Below are 23,317 nucleotides of genomic sequence, written 5' to 3'. Positions count from 1 at the left end.
TGTATTGGGACATGCAAGTATGCCTCCTTTATATCTATGAAAGCTAATAGGTTTAGGTGTTGCAAAGGATCTGTTATGTACCAAAGAGATTCCATGTGAAACCTGTGCTTTAGAACCCACCAGTTCAGGAACTTTAAATCCAGTACTGCCCTGAGTGATTTGTCCTTTTTTGGAACAGTGAATATGATTGAATAGATTCCCTGGCCCTGCTGACAGGGTGGAACCAGCTCTATTGCACTTATGTCCATCAGATGTTGTATTGTGTTTAGTAAGTGTGAGTGTGTTTGATAGGCCAGGATGACCTTGGTGTGGGTATAAACCTGTTGGGAGGTGTGGCTGTCAGCTCTATAGTGTATCCTGTTGCAATTGTACTTAGTACCCACTGATCTGTGGTAGTCTCCTGCATTTGTGCAGGTAAGCTGATAGCCGACCTCCCAGACCCGCTACAGGTAAGTCAATGTTGCTTCTGTGGTTTGGGTTGGCTTGAAAAACCCTGTCTATTCTGGTTGTATGCTCTAGCCCCGCGCTGCCTGTTCCACTGTGGGTGTTGGTATCTAGAATCTCTGTCCCTCCCGCAAAAAGAAGGGTGGAAAGACCAAAAGGGCCGATACTGAAATTGAAAGTTCCTCCTGGAAGGGGGACATTCTTGCTGGCGTGGGGCTGAAGGTAGAGGCATGGCCTTACATTTGTCCTTTGACTCCACCAGTACCTCCTTGAGAGCCTCTTCCCTGCCCCAAAGCTTTACCCCATCATAAAGTACTGCAGCCAGATTTGTTCTAGATGCTGAATCCACAGGCCAATGCTTCAGCCACAAGTTACGCCATCCTACAACTGTAGCAGTAGACGCCCTGGAAGCAAATCTTATAGCATCTAGGGTTGCGATTTGAGACAAATGCCTGAGCTTTTTGTATTTTTATTAGTTGATATCTTAGGCTATATATGTCCAATGGAGGATCCTGAATCAGATCATCCAACCACACTACTAAGGCACGGGATAACATAGATGCAGCCACTGAAGCCCTAATAGATAGGGATGATGCCTCATTTGCCCTTCTAAAGGAGGATTCTTTTTTTAAAAAAATCATTTTGATCTTTAAGTGCTGATTCCCCATCCCTGGGTAGTAGTGCCCCATTTAACAGGGCCACCAATGGGGCATCCATGGGGGGAACCTTGAACACATCCGTTGCCTCTTGTTGAAAGGAGTAATATCTATAAGCCACCGCTACAAATTTTCAGTTAGATGTAGCCAGTAGCCATTCCTCCTTAACTGTGTCAGCAAACAGTTCAGGCAGAAGTAGAGCCAGTTCTCTGTTCTTCTGTTTAGGAAGTGGGGGGTACAGCCTCTGTAGTGGTTAAGGGCTGAAGCCCCAAAGTACTAAGAGCCCTGGACACTAGGGGTGCAAAGTCCTCCTGAGCAAATAAGCATTGGAACAATGTAGATGCCGGTTTTTCCTGGCCATCTGACCATTCCCCCTCCTCCTTGTCCAATGGGTCACATCCTGGATCCCCAGGTGTTGTCTCCACAGGTATAATAGGAACATTATTTGTTTCAAGTACAGTTTGTTGTATAATATTATTAGATCTGAGTGTGCCTGTATCAGGAGGCAAGGACAGCAAAGACAATGGGGTACTAGGCATAGGACTGGGGGATTCTCCTCCAGACCCCTCAGATGAATGCACCCCCCCTTCCATATTGGCAGCAGCCCTTTGATGAGGTGAGTGAGAATGCCTAGCCCCACTAGTGTGCTTCCTCTTGTGCTTTGCCTTTCTAGGTGCATGTCCCTTTCCTCAGAGGAGGGAGAATGTCCCCTGTCCCTTTTCGTCCTTTGCATAACTCCCTTTATGGATATTGCCAACATGTCCTTAATCCAATTTTTCCAAGTACTGGGCATTTCCTGGAGAAGATTAATTCTTTGCACAGTATGGGCGTTCTGGCTAGCCGTGACAAGGAGGGATCTCACCGGTGCTGCAGCTGAGTCTCTCTGTCCAGTAGAAGCAGCCTCCCTCCAATGCCCGGCTCTTGCTCCCTGGCAGTCCCATGGCTCTTCCAGCTGAAGAGGTGCGGCTTTGAATAGTGGTGGCTCCTGACGTTCCTGCCAAAGCTGAAGCACCAATGTTCGCAGAGTCGCTGGCACTTGCGGCAGAAATGGCATGCATTTGCTCTATTGAGCCTGGCAGCAGTGGGAGCAAGACTGAAGCCTGGCCCATGCTGACCGGCTCCATTTGTCCTTGAGCTCTAGTTGAGCTCCAAGTCATGCGGGCTAGTTGTGAAGGATCTGGTCTGGTGTCCTTCCTGCGTTCTGAGAGGTACCTGATCCAGCGTCCCCCATATCTTCCTGGCCGTGCAGCACAGCCATTAATGGCAGCAACGTGGGAGGCGGAGAGCCCAGGGCTCTAGTTAAGAACAAAACCCACTCTGTTCCCTCTCCTCGGCAGTAGAATATGCCCAACAGCTTGGTGGCGCTCCATAGGCATACAGAGGGGAACGGGACTGGGAGAAGATTAAAAGGTTTCTTTTCTTTTTCTTTAAAGGAGTGGTAAGAGAATTATCAGCAGGAAGAGAATGATGACAAACAAGAGGCAAGGGTAAAGACTAAAATAATGACCACAAGAGCAAACTTAAGATAGAGTAGTTACAGAGAAGTTCTATGGAGATCTACGTAGGAGCACAGCAAGACTAAAAGAACTGGGCGGGGTTATCCACCCCGGGCTCTTAAGGTTAGTAACACTTTTTAATTAGACCTGCATGGGAGCACATGGGAAGGATAACCCAATCAGAGATGTCCTCAGCTCCAGGCAGCAGAGAACCATCAATTTCTCCAGGGCAAGGTGCTTTTCAGATGTCATTACATGGTTATGCATTCAAGAACAATGTTCACAATGCCAAAAAAAAGGAGAGAGAGGGAAAGGGGACGGGATTACACGGCAGTGACTTTACAGTGTCAAATACTACTGTATGAAACATACCTAAGATGAAGTTTGAGAGGGCCCATTATGCCACTTCTAAGGGTCCTCTCTTTGACCAAAACAAACAAACAAACAAACAAACAAACAAACAAACAAACAAACAAACAAACACAAAGCCTCCCTTGCAGCCAATTTTTAATTGTCTGATATTCCAAACTAATTCTATTTTACACCATACTTCTACATTGGAATTACTTCTTCACACAATTACTTTCTAGAATTTACTGTCAGTTAGCATAGTAAGATATGGCTCTTGAGGGATTAAATTGATCAATCCAAAATAGTTCTACCGATATCGATTAACTCAATGAGTTAAGAATAGAACCTCAGTGGTGAGTTATATTATTCAGTATATCCAGTCACTAGACAATAGGGGCAAACAGCAGAAAATGGCTGTTCCCATTATACTGTGCTTGTGAGTTTCTCTAGGGCATACATTAGTCACTGTTAGTTTGTCGTGGCGTTTGAGCTTACTGACCTGTTGTAATCCTTGTGATCCTGAAACTGGAACTTGCATAATGGTCTGACCTTGACTTCCAGGCACAGCCTGTACCATGATTGGCTGACCAGTTGATGTGATCAACTGACCTCCACTCACTTGTACCATCAGTGGCTGACCCTGGACCTAAAGAACAGAAAAAAAGTAACACAATGAAATAAAAGTCCAATAAGCTATCTACTGCAAACATTAAGAACAATATAGTCAAATATGTGAAGAAGAGGGTCAAAATGCAATACCGTATTTTACGGACTATAAGACACTACGGACTATAAGACACACCTTAATTTTAATCCAGTTTTTCAGAGTTTTAACATATTAAACTGTTAAAACATATAAGACGCTCCTGAATTTTGGCGGATATTTTTCGAGGAAAAAAGTGAGTCTTATAGTCCATAAAATACGGTAGTAATGAAGTTGTCTCATGTATCAACTCACACTCAAACTTTCAGTACTGATGATTTTTTTAAAAAAACAAAACAAAACACTTTGCTTCTTAGAATCTCCTAAATGCACTTTTGTGCTACAATCTAATAAAAGTATCAGAGAGAAAGAAATCTCCCCATCAATGAATATACCGATAAAATATAAAGCAAAAAGTCTATATCAGAGGCCTGAAACCTTACTAAGAACTCCCAAAGTCACAGTACATTTTTGGATTTACTAACACAAACTAACAAAGTTCCATATCCCCTTAAAGACTCACTAGTGTATTACAGTATACGCTTTCACAGGCCAGAACCCACTTTGCCATTTTCTTGCAATGGCGCCATATTCTTTGCATGTAGTTTTGTCAAGGAGAGGTTTACAAAACAGAGCAGAGGAGAATGTTTTAACCTTCTTCTTCCTCACCCACTTTTCAGGAAGGGGAGTACTGTAAGGAAAGATGGCACCTGACACCAGACACTTTACCACCATATATCAGATAGTTCTCAACTGGCAGGGGCTAAGGGATATGTGGCCATCCTTTTATTTTTCTGGCCCTGCACCAGGAACCTCTCAGCTCATCAGCCACAGTGCAAGGCAGGATTCAGACACAGTGAGCGAAAGTAGTGAGAACTGCCTTTCTACTTCGTCTTTCCAGATCAGACATGCAGACTGAGATGTGATTATACTGAGTTTTAACCACAAACTTCAAACACTCCTCCCCACCACAAGCACACCTTTCAGCTAAGGAGCCTGCACCAGCAGTGGCAGGGAGTGGGGAGAAAGATGTATGAGAACTGAGCAAACAGACACCTTTTTAAAATGGTGATTCTCTGTATTGAGCAGGGGGACAGTAGCTGGCCCTATCCAGCCCCAGCACAGCATCTCTCCAGTGGCTGTTGCTGGTCTCGATATTATGTTGCTTTGTTAGATTGTGAGTCCTTTGGGGACAGAGAGCCATTTCATTTATATCTATGTAAACTGCTCCCCGCTGGCATATTTCCCAGACTATGGGAAACACCTATATTAGGCAGCAGCGATCTAGGATACTGCGTGGGAGATGGTAATGGTAAACCCCTCCTGTTTTCTACCAGAGAACCACAGGGTTCTGTGGTCTCCAGGAGTCGAAACCGACTTACTTGCCACACTTTACCTTTAAATCGCTTTGGGAACTTTTGTTTAAAAGTGGTATATAAATATTGGTTGTATTCATCTATACATTTAATTCTCATGGGTGCGCCTTAGAATGTGTGTCCCGGCACCCTGCTGATTGGCTGGGCGGCAGAGGCGCCCGATTGGCTGAGGCACACCCAGGAGGATTCGTCACTGGTGGGCTCAGCCGCAGAGGCCAGGTGCCTGTTGGAGGCCGGGGCAGGAGGGAAACCGGCGGCGGGACTTCCCTGTTCGCTGCCTTGGAGGAGGAACAACAGCGGCGGGGTCCTTTTCGGCCACCCACCGCCCAGTAAGGAGGGCCTGTGGCCGCAGTGAGGTCAGGCTGAAAATGGCCTCCCGCCACCGTAAAATGTTCAGTGTGGGGGGGAGGGAGGGCAAGAGAGCGTGGGGCAGGAGGGAGGGGAGGGTGAGAGAGAGGTGTGGGAGGGAGAGATAGGGCAAGAGGGAGAGGGGGGCAAGAGGAGGGGGAACAGCCAGCCCCAAAGAGCGCACAGATGCTCTGTGTGGGTCAGCTCTTATGTATTTAAACTGGAAGAGGCATGCTTCATGCTCTGAGGCCAGACTGACGTCTACACATGCTATACATTTCCTGACATATCTACAACACCAGTTAACCAGATACACTTTCCAGAGAACTAGTGGCTGTCAAGGTTCTTGGAAAAACAGGTTGCTCACCTATAACTTATGATCTGGTAGTGATCCGTTGACATCCATAAGAATGGGTGCTGTGCTGGCGTGGGATCCTCACAGTGGAATGCCGCAGCTCCTTGAGGCGACTGAGCCCCATGCCTACAGTATGCTATTTAAAGTTGGGCCAGGCGCCATGTTCTTCAGTTTTCGGATGACCGCCATGAGGACGATCATCCTTTACTGGTGAGTTCACTACTGGAATCCAATTGCATCCACACTCTTTATTCTCACAGCGAAAAAACACTACTGCAGCGGGGTGGTTCGGGAGGGTCTTATGGATGTCAACCGATCACTACCAGATCATAAGTTACAGGTGAGCAGCCTGTTTATCTGGATCATGATCCGCTGAGATCCATAAGAATGGGAGTTTAGCTAGCTCCCTCTGGAGGAGGATGCAGTAGTAGCTATTGTAACACCCGCTTTAAAACACCTCCCGAAGTTTGCCTCTGCCGCAGAGCGCAAGTCTATGGCGTAATGCTTGATGAATGGTAACTCCGAGGACCATATTGCAGCTTTGCAAATGTCCATAAAAATCACAACGGATAAGTGTGCAGCAGACAAGGCATAGACACAAATGGAGAGGGCCTTGATAGCCTCAAGTGGATTGACGTTCTGTGCTTTCTAAGTTAGCAAAATGAATTCCACTAGCCAGGAGAACCTTCTTTGTCTTGAGATGCAGGAACCTTTTGTAGGGTCTTTACAGGCAACAAAAAGGTGCTTGGTGGTTCTGAAGCTTTTGTATGGTCTAGGTCAGAGCATCCCCAACCTGCGGCCCTCCAGATGTTGCTGAACTACAACTCCCAACATCCCTAGCCGCCAGGGGAAGCATGGTCTAGATAATAAAGGAGAGCCTGTCGGACATCCAGAGAGTGTATTGCACACTCTAAAGGCATTGAAGAGTCTCTGAAGAATGTTGGAAGGACGATATCTTGGTTAAGGTGGAAGTCTGACACCACCTTAGGCAGCAAGTCTGGATTCATACGCATTAGCACCTTGTCGGGATAAATCCTGGTGTATGGCAAGTCCATCTGCAAAGCCATCAATTCACTAATGCGTTCAGCCATTGTTATGGCAATTAGAAAGGCTGTTTTTAAAGACACTAACTTAATGGAGGCAGAATTTAATGGCTCAAACGGGCTTTGGGTTAAGGCCGGGAGTACTAAATTGTTCCAAGCATTTGAATAGGTAGCTACACATTCATGAGGACTTTTAGGAAAGCCCTGCTATCAGGGTGAGAGAACAAAGTCTTGTCATCGCAGCCCAGATGTTTTGATGAGAGCGCTGCTAGATGGACTTTTAGTGAAATATCAGCTAAACCCTGAGATTTCAAGGTAGTTAAATAGAGGAGAACATCCTTGATTGTAGCCTGCTTTGGTTGGAAACCTTTGGTACTTGCATATGTCTTGAAATGCAGCAACTTCCCTAAGTAATTACATCTGGTGGAAGGCCTCCTCTGGTTAAGAAAGATCTTAATCAGAAGCCTATGCACCATGCTGTTAGATGACGGATGTAGTACTTGGCCGCTGCCTTGTGTCAGAAGGCCTACCTCTTGCAGTAGTCTTCAGTACTTGTTTTCTGACAGTTTGAGTACCTGTGGAAACCAAGGTTGCCTTGGCCACCATGGGGTCACTAGAATGCAGGATGCTGGAGCAGCCAGTAGACTTGTCACCATGCAGCTGATCAATGGTTGTGGTGGAAACATGTACAGGATCTCCTGAGTCCAGTCCATCTGAAACACATCCCCCAATGACTGTGGGTCATGACCCACCCTGGAACAAAAGCGGTTACACTTCATGTTCTCCGAGGTGGCAAATAGGTAGATGGTAGGACATATCCAGTCCTCGAAGAGCAGGGCAATATATTCCGTCTTTAGCTCCCACTCGTGTTGGTGTTGGGCAAAGGTGTGACTCAGATTGTCTGCTAGAACATTGTCCAGGACCCATATGTGAATTGCTAAGAGGTAGACCAGATGTCTGATACACCAATGCCAGTCGCAGGCTGAGGGCGCAAAGAGACCGTGACACAGTCCCACCTGGCCTGTTGATGTAGGCCAGGACAGTAGTATAGTCCAATTGCACTTGCACTATTTGGCCCTGCAGAATTGGTAGAAAAGCCTTTACTGCTTGAAAAACAGCCAAGAGCTCCAAAAGGTTGATATGCAAATGTCTTTGCTGTGGGCTGCACTTGCCCTGTATCTGATGACCTATGCAGTGAGCACTCCAGCCCAGCAGGGATGCATCCGTTGTCAGCCAGATAGTAGGAGTTTGTATATGAAAAGGGACCCCCTCCAGGAGGTTCCCCTTGTATATTCACCAATTCAGAGAGTGCAGAATCTGAACAGGGATCTCGAAGATGCATTCGCTGGCTGACCACGTTTGGGCAGAAACTGGAAAGAAACCAAAGCTGCAGTATTTGCATCTTTAATCACACATAACGTACTAGTGTGTTGCAAGATGCCATGAGGCCTAATAGCCTCTGAATGAGCTGAGCTGGACGTTGTTGCAAGTCGAGAATCAGATCCCTGATGTACTCGTAAAGTTCCTGGGGTAAGTATGCCCATTTTGTCTCCGTATTTAGGATTGCTCCAATGTAGCTTATGATACGACTGGTTCTAGGTTAGACTTTTTCCAATTGACTTGAATCCCCATGTCTTGGAGATCTAACACATATGATGTCTGAGAACGTAACTCATCTCGGTCTTTTGATGTTAAGAGCCAGTCGGCTAAAAATACCCTGCATCCTCAGATAAGCCACGACCTCAGCCATGGACTTGGTAAATACCCTGAGGGTGGTGGAGAGGCCAAAAGGCAATACTTTGTATTGGTATACTTGATCTCCCATGGCAAATATTAGATATTTTCTGTGAGCTTTCCTGATGCCAATGTGAAAATATGCATCTTTCAGATCCAGCGTTGCAAGCCAGTTCTCTTGATACAAAAACGGTAGAATCTCTTGCAGTACTTTCATTCGGAATTTTTTCACATCGACAAATTTGTTTAGGTGGCAAAGTTCCATGGTCGGCTGGATCCCACCGTCCCTCTTTGGTATCTGAAAACAACAGGAGTAAAATCCCTCTCGTCTGTGTATCCACAGACCACCACACAGGGGTGATTTATTTATTTTATTTAACATATTTGTATACCGCCCCAAATGCAAAACCAAACGATTCAAACATTATCTAATTAAACGTCTGAGTGAACAAAAGTGTCTTTACGGCCTTTTTAAAAGTCGTGAGAGATGAGGAGGCTTTTGTTTCAGTACACATGTTCCAAAGCCTTGGAGCAGCAGTGGAGAAGGCCCATCCTGAGGAGCCACCAGACAAGCCAGTGGCAACTGCAGACAAACCTCTCCTGATGATCTCAATGGGCGGTGTGGTTCATAGTGAATATGTTTTCTTAAATACCCAGGGCCCAAGCTGTTTAGGGCTTTATAGGTTATAACCAAGACCTTGTATTTTGCCCTGAAACTTATCAGCAACCAGTGTAGATCTTTTAAGATAGGAATGGCATGGTCTCTCCGAGCTGACCCAGAGACCAACATGGCTGCCGAATTCTGGACTAACTGCAGTTTCCGGACTACGTACAAAGGCAGCCCCACATTGCAGTAGTCAAGTCTGGAAGATACCAGCAGATGTACTACTGTTCTGAGGCACTCCTCAAAAGCACCCCTCGCCAACAGCTCCTTCACCTCTTCCTCCAACGATGGGGTCGGTTGGGTGAATTTCATCCCTGAAAACTTCAGTGTTGTCTTGAACTTGATGGCATACCCCATGAAAATTATTTCCAGGACCCAGCAGTCTGATGTTATGCGGTACCAAGCAAGGGCATGGCGTGCCAGCTTGATGGAGTTGGATGCTGGCATTAATGGTGGGGTTGCAACCCAGGTGGAGTTGGTTGCACACCATGATGCTGTAGCCCCTGATGGTGGAGGTGGAGGGGACTGGGTTGGGAGACGTAGTAGTGACGGTGGGCTGACACAAATCTCCAAGCTGCTCTGAGGCTCTGCTTGCTTAGTACATTAACCTTGGTTGTTCTTGTTTTAATAGGGACACATTGTAGGAACAATATTGTTTCCTGAAGTCCCATCTCTCTTGATGTTTAAATGGTGGTCTGTCTAAAGTAAGATCTGTATTTAGAGGTGTATGTGGATGAAGAAGTAGAGGTGAAGATCTTTGCCATAAATTTTGATTTAACTTCTCCATTGTGGAGTCTGTTTCCTTACTGAAGAGGCCTTTACTACAGAACAGCAAACCTTCGATCTTTCCCTTTATATCACTCTGTAGAGAAGTAGAGCAGAGCCAGGCATGTCATCGTAGTGACACAGCAGCAGTCATAGATAGAGACTTGGATTCGGCCAAATGTTTTGCTGCACTGAGTTGTTGGCAAGTAAGCGCCGCTGATTTATTTAAGGTCTGTTGGAATCTTTTCTTGTATTCTTTTGGTGACAAAGTATCCAAGTCATGATGGAATCCTTCCCAAAGGCTGTAATGATATTTGGTCATGCAGGCTTAGTTCGCTATTTTGACAGCTAGGCAGGATGTGGAGTAAATCTTTCTGCCTAAAAGGGCCAACTTTCTACCCTGTGTCATCAGGTGTAGTATGACATCTACCCGACTTTGTAGAAGTTGTGTGATCTATAACAAGCGAATTAGGAGCCAGGTGCTTCAAAAGGTACATATTGTCCTGTTCCTGAATACGATACAAGCTCTCCATATGCCCTTTGCCTAGGCAATAAGGCACAGATCATGGAGATCTTTCAAGGGGAGTTTGGCGTTACAGCCCTCATACCTCTCAAAGGTCTTTTTTCCATCAGCCATAATCCTTAGCTGTCATCTAATTCCATTCTAAAATCAGTAGAACAATTGTGTAACCGATCCAAGGTCAATAACAACAACAACAAAATACAGTCCTTGGGAAGGTGGGGGGGGCGGGGGAGAGACCGTGAACGCAGAAGAACTTAACCAACGAGGAGTGACAGCACTAGGTGTGTTCGCAGCGACAGTCAGAAAAGTACTGAAGAACATGGAGCCCAGCCCGCCTTTAAATAGCATGCTACAGGTGTTGAGACAGGGCTCAGTCACCTTGAGGAGCTGTGGCATTCCACCGCCAAGATCCTGTGCAGGCACAATACCCATTCTTATGGATCACAATTCAGATCTAGTTCTATTCTAAAATTATGTCATCTAAACATGAAATCAGATCATCTGAACATGACTGCTCATGTTCAGTGCTTTGATTTGTTTTTCAGAGAGGAGGTGTAACATACCTGCCACCCGCCCCTCCACCCGTATATTCAGACTGCCAGAAATGTGACATGTAAGAATGCTGAGGATCCCAACTAGAGGAAGTGGAGGCCATGTATGCAGTCTGCACGACATACAATGACAACCCATGCTATGACACTCCTAGTTATGCTTCTTGTGGGAATTAAACCATTGGGCTACATGGACCACGAATCTTACAAAAGATACATTCCCATCAGTAAATGAACTTTGACTACTCATGTGGAGTTAGATTTTATTTAAGAATGAATGAGTAGTACAAAGCAGAAGAGACACAAAAATGATTAAACAGTTAAGTAAGCATCAAAATCCAGTACTTGAAGAAATCAACAAAAACCAGTTCTTCCTTTCTTGGGGCCAAATCATACATTTTATTAAGCCTGGCATTAACAGATGTGTTTAATACTGAAAGTGAACCTAATGTTTCTCTTGTTTGAGAAACAGCAGCTGGGGGAGCTGATTCAGCTTAGGACTGCAGTGCATGGGAGGGGGAATTAACAATCTTGTCTCTAAACACTCACCTGGTTGCCAATGGCAACCTGAAGATAGCTGGGTGTGTGGTTATGCACGTACATGCTCACACACTCTCTCTTTTACTTACCTTATTGTCCCTTTGCAGACAGCAGCAGATTCACTATCACCTGGAGCACTTATTATGTTCCCAATAGCCAGTCGCCATCTTTCTTTAGTATAGAATGAAGCTGGAAATGAACCTGGCAATGAACCTGGCTCATTTCCTGCCTTTTTCTAGAGCAAAGAAAGACGGCAATCAGCAGCAGCTGGCCACTAAGAAAACTCCCCACTTCAAACACTGCTGAATCCCCCACTTCCTGCAGATGTGTGGTGAACAAATAAAGAAATGATGGAACACTCCTCACTAGGCCTGCCTGTCTCTCCTCCTGCCTAAGCAGGAAAGCAACCTTTTTTGTGAGTAAGTTGGCTTTCAGAGTTTAACAACAGGGCTGGGGTGAACAGTTTCCTCTGCACCATTCTGCTGCAGAAAACGGCATCTGATGGCAACTAGTTACCCCCAAAGCTGCTTTTTGCAGCAAATAGTGTAACATATAACTTAGCCCCTAAAGACTGAAAGAGGACCATTAGATGTTAATCTTTTCCACAATCTTTAGAAAAACAGGGAGTTCACTGTAAACTCTGGGCTATGCCAACGCAATACAAGTAAGCCATTTTTATCAGAGCAGTAATTTATTGAATATTAAAGTAATTAGCAAGCAAAAACAAATAAAATCAAGCCAAGTCAAAAATAAAAATATCATTATAAAGCCTTTGGAGATTTAATATAAGGAGATAAAGGGCAAAACACACACTTCATCTAAAGTAGCAGCTGTGTTAGTTTGTTGCAGCAAGAAGCCTTGTGGCACCTTAAAATTTTAGCTAACAAGCGTATTGAAGCATACACTTTCATGGGCTACAGTCTATTTCATCAGATGCTCTTCATGCTAGTTTGTCCCTATCAGCTCTGGCACCTTATCAAATGAGATGATGGTCACAATGACAATTATTTCACAGAAGCACAAGTCAGGGTTTGAAACATCCCTTCCAAATTGATGTCATTAAAAAAATAAAATCTAGATACACATTTTTTCTGACTACTGCAATTAAAGAAATCTAAAATTGCTTGAGCAAAATAAAAAGGAAGTTAAACAGATTGGGACAAGGAGAATGCCTTCACCCTTCAGATATGTATTATCTTTCTTTATTAAGACTTCTTCACAAAGAGAACCTGTATTGAAGGGTTGCCTCCAAGTCTACAAAATCTCCCTGTCCCCAATTTACTTGTTTCTTATTCAAAACAAGAAATCATATTTATATTTGCAACAGTAGACATTTCGCAGAACTGGATTTACTGCATGCATCTTTTAACTGGAATATCAGCTCTGACTTTTTTTGTTAATTTTCTTGCTATTCATCTACAGTTAGCATAAGCCATAGCTGTTACTGAGCATTATAACTGCCTCTATTGTTCTGTTCCTATTTCAAGCCCTGGTGCCAACAGACATGAAGTGATGAGGTGGTTCATGCAGCGCTCACATAAATACAACAGATAGATCACCACTACCTGGAGGGTCTGGACTTGCTGGCCTGAGGCAGATGCCACCTGAGCCTCAGTCTGCAACTGGACAGCAGTGACACCGCCCTGCTGCAGGGAACAGGAACAGGAAGAGCTTGAAACTTTGCAAGAGGAAAGGAAGAGCTCAAGACAAGAAACATCCTTACTGGCTGGAGGAGGACAATAAGCCATGTGAAGGAAAATAATCTGGCCCACTTTTGATGGGATGACCCTGCACTGTTCTGACCCATATTCATAGGCTAAAGTGAGTGCAAAGTATACTATTGCTGCCCTCATGCTAAACTGAAGTGCTTAATGATCTTGCTAAGAGCTCAAAAACAAATAGCAGCATTTAGAGGCCTCTGGGTATTCCCTGCTTGTCCTGTACCTAAATTAGTTCAACCTTAACATTGTGGTTTTAGGGTTTTGTTCAGAAAAACAGTATAAATAGATATAGGAAAGCAGGAACAGGGTAAAACGATACAGGAAAATAAGATCACACTTATTACCTCATATCCACCTCCATGAATCTGTGTTGTCAATCCATATATTACTGAATTTTGTTTTAAACCTTCTCCTACAGCTAAGACTGTCTTTATACCACCACCCAAATTGCACTATAGCAGCTTATGTTAAATGAAGCACGACTGCCATCATACTTCATCTGGTCAATGGTCAAACTAACTACTCCAAAGAGTGAACAATCAAGAAAATCCAAGGTATGACAATGTGATGCTAATGTCACACGATCCACATATGTAAGCTTAAAAATATAATTTACAAGCTAATAAATGTAATGTAAACTTTAGGATCACTTTGGAAGAACGGGAGAAAAAGAAAAAATACAGATTAGAAAGAGAAAATATTTTGCTATGACTTATTGTGATACATAATCTTAAGATTACTAAGCAGATATGGAGTTCTATCCTAAGTTACACAAGCATGTTCATAAAACAGAACTTTCCTGTCCCAATCTCTCCACAGCAGCCCCAAGCAACATGGATCCCCTGACTCTTAGAAGAGGCTTTCCAGAAAGCACTGGGAACGGCTGTGGGGAGGAGGCAGCAGGGAAGTTCCACTGCACCAACTTGCTTCCGCTTGCCGTATTCCTTAAGATACAACCCTTGGGATTCTCGGGAAAAAAACAGATAAAAAGGTATTGAACAAATCATAATCAGTAAGGCAGCATCTATACTTATTGAATTCTAAAACAAAAATTGAGAACCAAAGCCTTAAAGTTCATCCTCGCAAATTATTCTCCACACCTGCTGTTGAATCTGTCCAGCCTGCACCACAATCTGTTCCGTTGAGCTATTGCTGTTTGCCGTGTACTGCTCCATAGCTTTTCCAGTGTCAATCCGCTATGCAATGCACCTCAATTGCAAACCTAGGGTGGGGGAAGGGAGAAAACATTATTTCCTCAGGAAGATTTGAATGAATTTATAACAACTGGGGGGGAACCCAAGGCTACACAACAGATGCACCATTCCATTAAGGAATATTTAACAAACTTTAAAGGTAATACAGTTTGGACATATTTGTGTGATATCTGACATTTGTATTACCTGTATTTTGAAAACATAAGCCTTCAACCTTTCTTAAATGGGGGAAATGGATTACTTTGCTTCCTTTATAGCTATTGGCTTAAATCTGTTTGAAGTTTTCAGAGTTAGAGTGTTACAGGGATAAAAGGTCTTTTCTTTGGTTTTTATATATACAGTATATCTGAAGATCTAACTGGACATTTCATCTATTCTGCAAACTACAAAATATTTCTTATAAGGACCTAATCCAACAATCTGCTTTCAGAACTATCCAACATATTAAAAAAAAAGTGCTAAAGATCCACTTCCCTCATTCAACATTCAAAGTTACACAAAGCAATACAAGATGGCATATGTAAGGCCCCTCCTGTTTCAGAATACTACTGAGATCAGCTGTTCTTGTGTCAGTCTTCGTACCTATTGCACACTGGCCCTGCCACTACTACTGTTCCTCACAGTTCAGATTGTCCCCTGCCAACTGAACAAAGAAGCACCTTTAAAACGTGGGGATTCTCTTTATTTAGCAGAGGAAGAGCAACTGGCCATATCTATCCCCAGCACAGGGACCCATTTTATTAGCCTACTTTCCAGTAGGCTTATGAGATCATCCGGCATTCTGTGTGTCCGTGTGTGTCCTCCATCAACTTCATAACACCTGGGCCAATATGGACCAAATCAGGTACAGTTGTAGGGACACATCAGGCCACCTCAATGGTGTAGTTGATGATGTCATCCCTACCGATTCAAGATGGCGGACACAAACTTTTGAGGCGCAAGTGGGCTAACTTGTGAACCGCTTAACTGATTTGAACCAAATTTTCTACAGCTGTAGGGACACATAGGGATGCCCTAATGGCATGGTCTGTGATGATGTCATCCACTCCAATTCAAAACCATGTCCAAGTGAACATCTGAGGTGCAAGTGGGCTAATTTGTGGACTGCCTAACCCATTTGAACCAAACTGGGTACAGTTGCAGTGAGTGACAAACAAGGACACCTCAATAGCATAGCTTTTGATGATGTCATCCATACCAATTCAAGATGGCGGGCACGTAAACTTTTGAGGTGCAAGTGGGCTAACTTGTGAACCGCTAACCGATTTGAACCAAATTTGCTACAGTTGTAGGGACACATAGGGACACCTCAGTGGCGAAGATTGTGACCATGTCATCCACCCCAATTGAAGATGGTGGATACATAAACCTTTGAGGTGCAAGTGCACTAACTTTTGGACAGTCTAACCAATTTGAACCAAATTTGCTACATAGGGATTTCCTAATGGTGTAGTCTGTGATGATGTCATCCACCTCGATCTAAGATGGCGGATGCATAAACTTTTGAGGTACAAGTGCACTAACCTGAGGACTGTCTAACCAATGTGAATCAAATTTGGAACAGCTGTAGTGAGTGAGACACAGGGACACCTCAATGGTGTCATTTGTAATGATGTCATCCACCCTGATCCAAGACGGTGGACACATGAACATTTGAGGTGCAAAAGATCTAACGTGGACCTCGATTTGCACCAAATTTAGTCCAGATGTAAAGACAGTGAAAGGAAAATAGGCTGATTAGTTCTTACTAGAACTTATTTATTTATATCTATATAAATAACTGCTTTGGGAACTTTTTGTTTAAAAGTGGTATATAAATATTCATCGTATTTGTACTACTCTCAAAGGCATAAGTCACATCAGTTAGCTTTTCCCTTCACAGGTACCAGTTTGGAAATTCAGAAGTGAACAAAGACCAAGTGGCAGCCTATTTTCCAATGCATTTCAAATTAGGAAAAAGAATTCCAAGGAGTTCAAAGCTCACTTTGCATAATACATTTTCCGCTGTAAATCATTCTATTAAACATGATTATGTACAATGCTTTAATTATGAATAAGTTGCCTCTAGAAGATGATACAACACAACTTGAGCTAAGGATTCTTTCTTAAGCTAGATCTTCAAGGAACACCATATACAGACAACATTCAATGGCCACAGCTCCAAATTACCACACGAAGGGCAACATGTAGAAGGACACCAGGTGACTGTTCAGTAATTCTATTTATGGTAGGAATTAGCAATTAGGATTCTTCAGGACTGCCTTGCTCAATGGGTACAGCCTGGTCTGCTAGTAATGAACCCATAAATATGCTCTTCCTTAATCAGAAACAGATGTTTTAGAAGCAGGGAACAAGCGGTGGGGAGAGCAGAGGAATACATGTTTTCCGAATCCTGCTCTTTTTCTTATACAACATGGCTTTTTTCTTGTGCCACTCAGAAACTTCAGACTACCAGGTAGATGTCCATGATCCGGCTCCTACAAAAACTGAAGCAAAGCAGGTATAGGGAAGAGCATCATGGGTTCCCGCACCACCACAGAGTCCAGGTCTTGAACTCTTACTGCTCTCGAGTTAACTTGGAAGCTACCTTCCCTACCTCCCATCCAAATTCCAGTGCCATTCTGACTAAACACTTGCATGCTTTCCCACCCCCACAATGCTGCTATCTGGAACCCAAATATGGTCAAAGACAAACTGTATGTCAAAGCCAAGCAAGCACACGGTGAAAAACATGGGACTGCAGTCAAAAGAAATCTGCTTCAGATTTCTCTCAAACTTGGCAGACCTTTGGCTAAACCCTGAAGCCTACTTACATGTGCTACTTCTCTGGGTCCTGTTTTGTAGTGAACTTGAAAGGGGAAGAGAAAGAGACATTGGCTTACCTGTGAAGGGTTTTCCCCCCACCATAATCAGAGTCCATCCTAGGATATAAGGTTGTGTACCCAGCATGCCTCAGGCACACACAGGAGATTATCATAGCAGAATTTCTGGTTAGTAGGAGGAGGAGCCCTAAAGCCCCAGTTCTAGACTGTCGCGCTGAAGTATGTCATGGCAAGGAGAGAGAACTAGAAGGCAACCCCTAAGGGGGAAGACAAAAGGAAACAAATACAGAGAGATAAAGGAAAGACTGATACCCTGGGAGTTGTACGCCACCCACCCTACTGGCAATACCTGTGAAATGCAAGGCAAAGTTCACATCCCCGTAGGGGAGAAGCCTCAACACTTCTGTAGGAGGGCCGGATGGGCTCCGATTATGGTGAAAAAGGACCCTTCACAGGTAGCCAATGTCTCTTTTTCCACCGTAATCGGAGCTCATCCTAGGATATAGGACATACCCGATCAGAAATAGAAAACGGGATTCGGGAGGGAAAAGGTGGAAGATTACACAATTTGTTGGAGAACAGTGTGGGCAATTGCAGCTTGCTCTACATGAAAAGGAGGTGATTTTGTAATGTTTAATGAATGGGGTGACCGACAACCAGATCACCACCTGACAGATGGTTTGAAGGGAGGGATTAGCTGGGAATGCAGCTGATGTAGAGGCGCTCCAGGTTTAGTCGGCAGTGATACCTGAAGGCACTGGGATGTGCATGGGCTCGTAGGCAAGGGAAGTGGAGACTCTGATCCATTTTGAGAGTGTGGATTTGGAAACCTTATTTTCCAGAGTGCCAGAAGGAAGGACATGAAGAGAGAATCTGTCTTCCTGAAAAGCTTAGTCCTACGGATATAAATTCAAAGAGCTCACCTTACATCAATGGTGTGCCAGCTTTTCTCCTTGGGGTGTATCAGAGATGGACAGAAGGAGGGTAGAACCACCGGTTGTGATCAATGAAACCTCGAATTGACCCTGGGCATAAATGTTGGATCTAACTTGAGGATGAGCACCTCTTCTTGGAAAAACACAAGAGTTCCTTGTGGACAGATAAGGCATTCAGCTCTGAAACCCTGCAGGTGGAAGTAAGCTAGATGGATGTCTCTGAGCTCCAACAGGTTGACTGAATTCTTTCATTCCCTTGAATGCCATCTGCTCTGTGCGTAGTGATGGAGGCAGTGGGTTCCCCAGCCTAATAGGCTAGTGTCCGTGGTGATGGTGACACGGGAAGGAGGGCTTAGAGGCAGACGCTTCGACAGGGCTGATGATCTCCACCAACGCAGGGACATGCGAAGTGAGAGAGGAAGGGGTAGGTGAATGCAGAAGTGAGCTATGATTTGGTCCTGGTATGGAAGTAGATGCCATTGTAGGGAGTGAGAGTGCCACCTGGCCCAGGGCATACACTACAGACATGCTATCATGGAACCCAGGAGCTTGGCCAGTTGCATGAGATCCGCTGAGGAACTGTTTAGGACTGTAGAAGTTAGGGTGACTATCTTCCCCTTTCGATCTGGGTAGGGAGAGAGATCAGACTCTTGGCAGTATCAAAAATGACCCTAAGTGATGAAGCCTCTGGGTGGGTTGGAGATGGCTCTTCTGCCAATTGACTGTAAAACCGTGTGTCTGGAGTAGGTGCAGAGTACTCTGGACACCCCTCTGGGCCCGGGGCCAGGATGGTGAGTGGATCAGGAGGCTGTCAAAGAATGAGTGAATGCAAATTGCTTGTGTGTGCATGTGGGCAATCAGGGCCAGTGTTCCCTCTAAAGTGTGTGCACATGCTCACAAGCTTTTGCTGTCCGCTCAGTTAATTTTAGATCCCATTCAAATTGAACCAGGAAGGCCCCACTCTGAATGCATGTGATGTGATGTGTATGTGTGTGTACGCGTGCGCGCGCACACACACACACACAGCCTTGATAGTGCCACCCAGAACAAAACTCATTCCGCACACAGAGGAAAAAAATTAGAGAGAACACTGATCAGGGCTGTCATGACTTTTGTGAATACTCTTGGGGCTGAGAACAGCTTGAAGGGTATTGCACAGTACTGGATGTGCCGGTTGAAAAAGTAGAAACTGAGGAAGCGTCGATGGTCTGGGTGGATTGGTATGTGTAGGTATACTTCTAACAAGTCCACTGAAACCAGAAACTCAAGATCCTTTACCGCCTTTTTGATGGTCTTGAGCAATTCCATTCTGAAGGAGCTTTTGAGGATGCACTGGACTTTAGGTCCAGTACAGCTCTCCATATACCATCCTTTTTTGGCACCAAAAATAGAATGGAATATATGCCCTGACATGAGTCTGTCAATGGGACCGACTCTATTGCCCTTATCTGGAGAAGGTGATGGATTGCTTGAAACATGCATTGATGCTTGTCCGGTTTCTTGGGAACCGGGGTGGTGATGAAGCGATTTAGAGAGGAAAACTCTAGGGAAAGACCCTCAGAAACTGTCCAGATCAGCCATCGGTCAGAAGTGGCTGTAGTCCAGAAGGCTGAGAAGTCTAGAAGCCTGCCCCCGACCTGTGAGGAGTCATTGTTGGAAGGAGGTAGACTGGAACTGCCTGTTGTTGTGTCGGCGGAAGGTTCCCCTGGAGCATTGTTGTTGTTGCCACTGAGGGTGTCTTGCTGATCTAGTGTTGAAGTTCCTGTTGTCATGAAAGGAAATGCCTGAGGAAAAGCCCGGTTGCCTGAAGAAGGGTTGAAAGGAGTGAAAGGAAAGGTTACCATTAAACTGTCTACGTGAGTCTGTCCTGGCCATAGGCATGGCCTTCTTTTTATCACGTGTCTCTACGAGAACAGGGTCCAGGGATTCCCCAAACAATTTTGTTCCCTTAAAAGGACTAGATGCTAGGTTCAGTTTTGGCCTGGAATCTACCTTCCAATGCTTAAGCCAAAGGCATCTCCTAACAGCCACAGTGGATACCATAGCTCAAGATACATGCTGAATGCAGTCAAGGCTTGAGTCGGACATAAAGGCTGCAGCTTTCACCATTTTATTAATGCCTTGGCAAAGCTTGGTGTTTTCGCGGGGCACCAACTGAGCTAGCTCCTTGGCCCAGAGAACAGAGGCCCTGGCAAAAATAGAATTCGCTGCGGCGGCTTTTATAACCGTAACAGAAGTGTCGTGGGTTTTCCTGAGAAGAAGCTCTAATTTTTTATCTTCGGGAATCTTTAGTTGCTCTTCCCCCTCTTTATTGACAGAAACCAGTTGAGTGACTGGTGCATCTACCACCGGGGAAGCTTATAAGGTGGCAATCTCTTGTGGTAATGAGTATAGTTTGTTAGGAAATAGAATAGCAGCTTTATGGGCAAAAGGGGTATTCCATTCAGCGACTATGGTTGAGTGAAATAGTGGAGGGAAAGGGACTGAGGGAGGGGAAGATGAAGTGGATGCAAACACTTTCTCATCTAGCCCGTGATCGGTGATAGGAATTTCCAGAGAAGCTATTGCATTGATGGTTCTTCTAGCTTTTGCCATAGGCACCTCAGATTCAGATTACTGAAATAGGCGGTTAGAGCCAGGAGCCTGGTTAGAGATTTCTTCTTCAGATATTTCACCTTCCTCCGATTTGGAGGATGACTGAGAATGTAGAGCAGGATGGGTGGGGGTGCTGTTGGGGTTTGAGGAGCAGAACATAGGATAGGAACAGGTTGGATGGGGGAGGGTCTTTTCATACGAGGGTCCTCCAAAGATGATGAGGAAGAAGCTGGGCTCCTTTTGTGAAGCTTGGAAATTCTAGGGACAAAGCGACCCCTTTCCCTTTCCTGGAATGGATTTGTGAACTGGGCTAGAGTTGGGGGAGGAAGGCAGGAAGGGTTGGGAGGATGTTTTTGGCTGGTGGAAACGGGTGGAAGTAGTGGGAGGAAGGGAAGGGAGGTGAGATCAGAACTCTCTGGCGATAAATTCTTTAAGCCAAAGGGACATGTCCTCAGAGATAGGAGATCGTGCTCATTTAGCCCCGTGACACCATTACTCATGGTTACCAGTGGGGTCATTGCAGTTGTGATGGGATTCCTCTCACTGGAAGCCTTTGGTGTTGCTGGCTGGGCTGCGGGGGGAAACGGATTCGCTGGTTCCCCCTCCCCTAAGATGGTGCCAGATAAAGTAGTCATGGGCGGTTAAATGGCGCCCGTCTCAGCTGCAGGCAGTAAAATGGTGCCTGTCTAAGAAGGAGCAGTTTTTGTGCCCGCATGAGTGAGTAGGCACGTAGATGGAATGCATTGCGGTTGGTGCTGCTGGCAGACCGCTTGAAGTGGCAGGCGTTCAGTCAGTTGAGATCGGGGGCTTGCTTTTCTTTTTTTCACGATTTAGATGAAGGTTGCGACGAGGCTAGAAGAGTGTGCTTCATTTTCTTTTTTGCCTTCTTGTGCTGGTTATTAGTCTCCGTGTGAGCCACAGAAGCAAGGGAGAGAGAGGGAACTGTGCCCTGATCGGGCGGGGAAATGGAGAGGGACCACTTTTTTCCACATGGGGGCTGTGTAGGCAGGGGTAAAGGGGCTTCCATGGGGGAGAGCCCTCCGACATGGAGCCCAAAAGGGCTTCAGCAGCCTGGGATGGGTCCACAGTGAAAATAAAAGAATGAAAAAGGAAAGGCTAACTGCCAACTGGATCGAATTAGAGAATGTAAAAAGTTGTTTAGAATTTGTTGAGCAAATAAAAATAATAGACTCCCTTCCCACCCTTTCACAATGGAAGAGAAAAGGGAGGGAGGGAGGCTAACCTTAAAGTATTCGAGTACAAGAGCTCTCTCTATTCACTGTTGCCTGAAGCAAGAAAGGAAAGGAAAGGAACTAGGGCTCCTCCTACTGCTAACTGGAAATTCTGCTATGATAATCTCTTGTCTGTGCCTAAGGCATGCTGGGTACACAACCCTATATCCTAGGATGGGCTCCGATTATGGTGAGGGGGGAAAGGCAGAAAACTCAGCTTCTCTGTAACTCCTAGTTCTCAGAAGAGAAGTCAAGATCCTTTAGGGACCTTCCTAAGCTAACCTTCCAACATGGCACACACAGAAACAACATATGGATGTTTAAGCAACACTCCTAAAGTGCAAATAACATAGTGGCATGTAACCTCTCAGTGCTTGGACTCATGAATGAAAAATTATGATATCTCAGAACATCTAACATCAAAAACACTGATGGGAGAGGATGAAAAAGATGAGACAGCAAGAGATGAAGGGGAAGCACCAGTCCATAGAGCAACCATGCAGAAAGTTTATTTATTTATTTGATTTCTATACTGCCCTTCCAAAAACGGCTCAGAGCAGTTTACACAGAAAATAATCATAAATAAATAAGATGGATCCGTCCCCAAAGGGCTCACAATCTAAAAAGAAACACAAGATAAACACCAGCAACAGTCACTGGAGGTACTGTGCTGGGGGTGGATAGCGGCACTTACTCAACCCCTGCTAAGAACAGAGAATCACCACATTAAAAAGGTGCCTCTTTGCCAAGTTAGCAGGGGTTGATAAACGCCTGCCTGAGTCACCACTCCCTTTCTGCTGCCATTCCCATGTCTCACTGAATTCTCTTGATTATATTATGCATGAAATCTAAATGCAAGTGTTGAGATAGAGTGATAACTTCACTACTGTGAATTTTGCTACAGTTTGAGACATGCCCAAACCTGAGCATCATTTGGAGGTAATGCAAGATTCAACTATTTGAGCTATCTTGGGATGGTCAGGTTAAATTGCTTAAAACAGGCATGCTTAAGCTGGAGAATGCTACTATCTAATCTCAAATGTTTGAGAGCTAATTTTATTTTGGCTGAACTTTTTCTGCATTGTACCTGCATAAGCTTTTCCAACATAGTGGAGAAAAAAATGTAGCTATAGTTTTTCTACTTGGTTACAAGTTAATTATTTCTTGGATAACAAAAGGAGAATAGCAAAATAAAACAGGGTAAGAGATAGGCCAACATGCATGTAAAATGAGTTATTTTACATGCATG

General features: G+C 44.7%; 1 protein-coding gene across 9 annotated transcripts in view; it reads right to left on the bottom strand.

Annotated features, from left to right (window-relative positions):
• NFYA (nuclear transcription factor Y subunit alpha) overlaps positions 1-23,317 on the bottom strand; it is a 48,043-nt gene that overhangs the window by 21,471 nt on the left and 3,255 nt on the right. For 5 of the 9 annotated variants that reach the window (XM_053243991.1, XM_053243996.1, XM_053243994.1 and 2 more), the window contains exons 2-4: positions 14,371-14,492; positions 13,112-13,195; positions 3,447-3,593 (exon numbers count right to left, since the gene is read on the bottom strand). In XM_053243991.1, coding sequence (XP_053099966.1) covers positions 3,447-3,593; positions 13,112-13,195; positions 14,371-14,445 — 306 coding nt within the window. In that variant the 5' untranslated portion in view covers positions 14,446-14,492. The remainder of the gene's footprint in view (positions 1-3,446; positions 3,594-13,111; positions 13,196-14,370; positions 14,493-23,317) is intronic. The other 4 variants (XM_053243997.1, XM_053243999.1, XM_053243998.1 and 1 more) reach the window with 2 other exon arrangements.

Source organism: Hemicordylus capensis, chromosome 4 (assembly GCF_027244095.1).
Source record: "Hemicordylus capensis ecotype Gifberg chromosome 4, rHemCap1.1.pri, whole genome shotgun sequence".
NCBI lineage: Eukaryota > Metazoa > Chordata > Lepidosauria > Squamata > Cordylidae > Hemicordylus > Hemicordylus capensis.
This window is presented reverse-complemented; position numbering and strand designations above follow the sequence as displayed.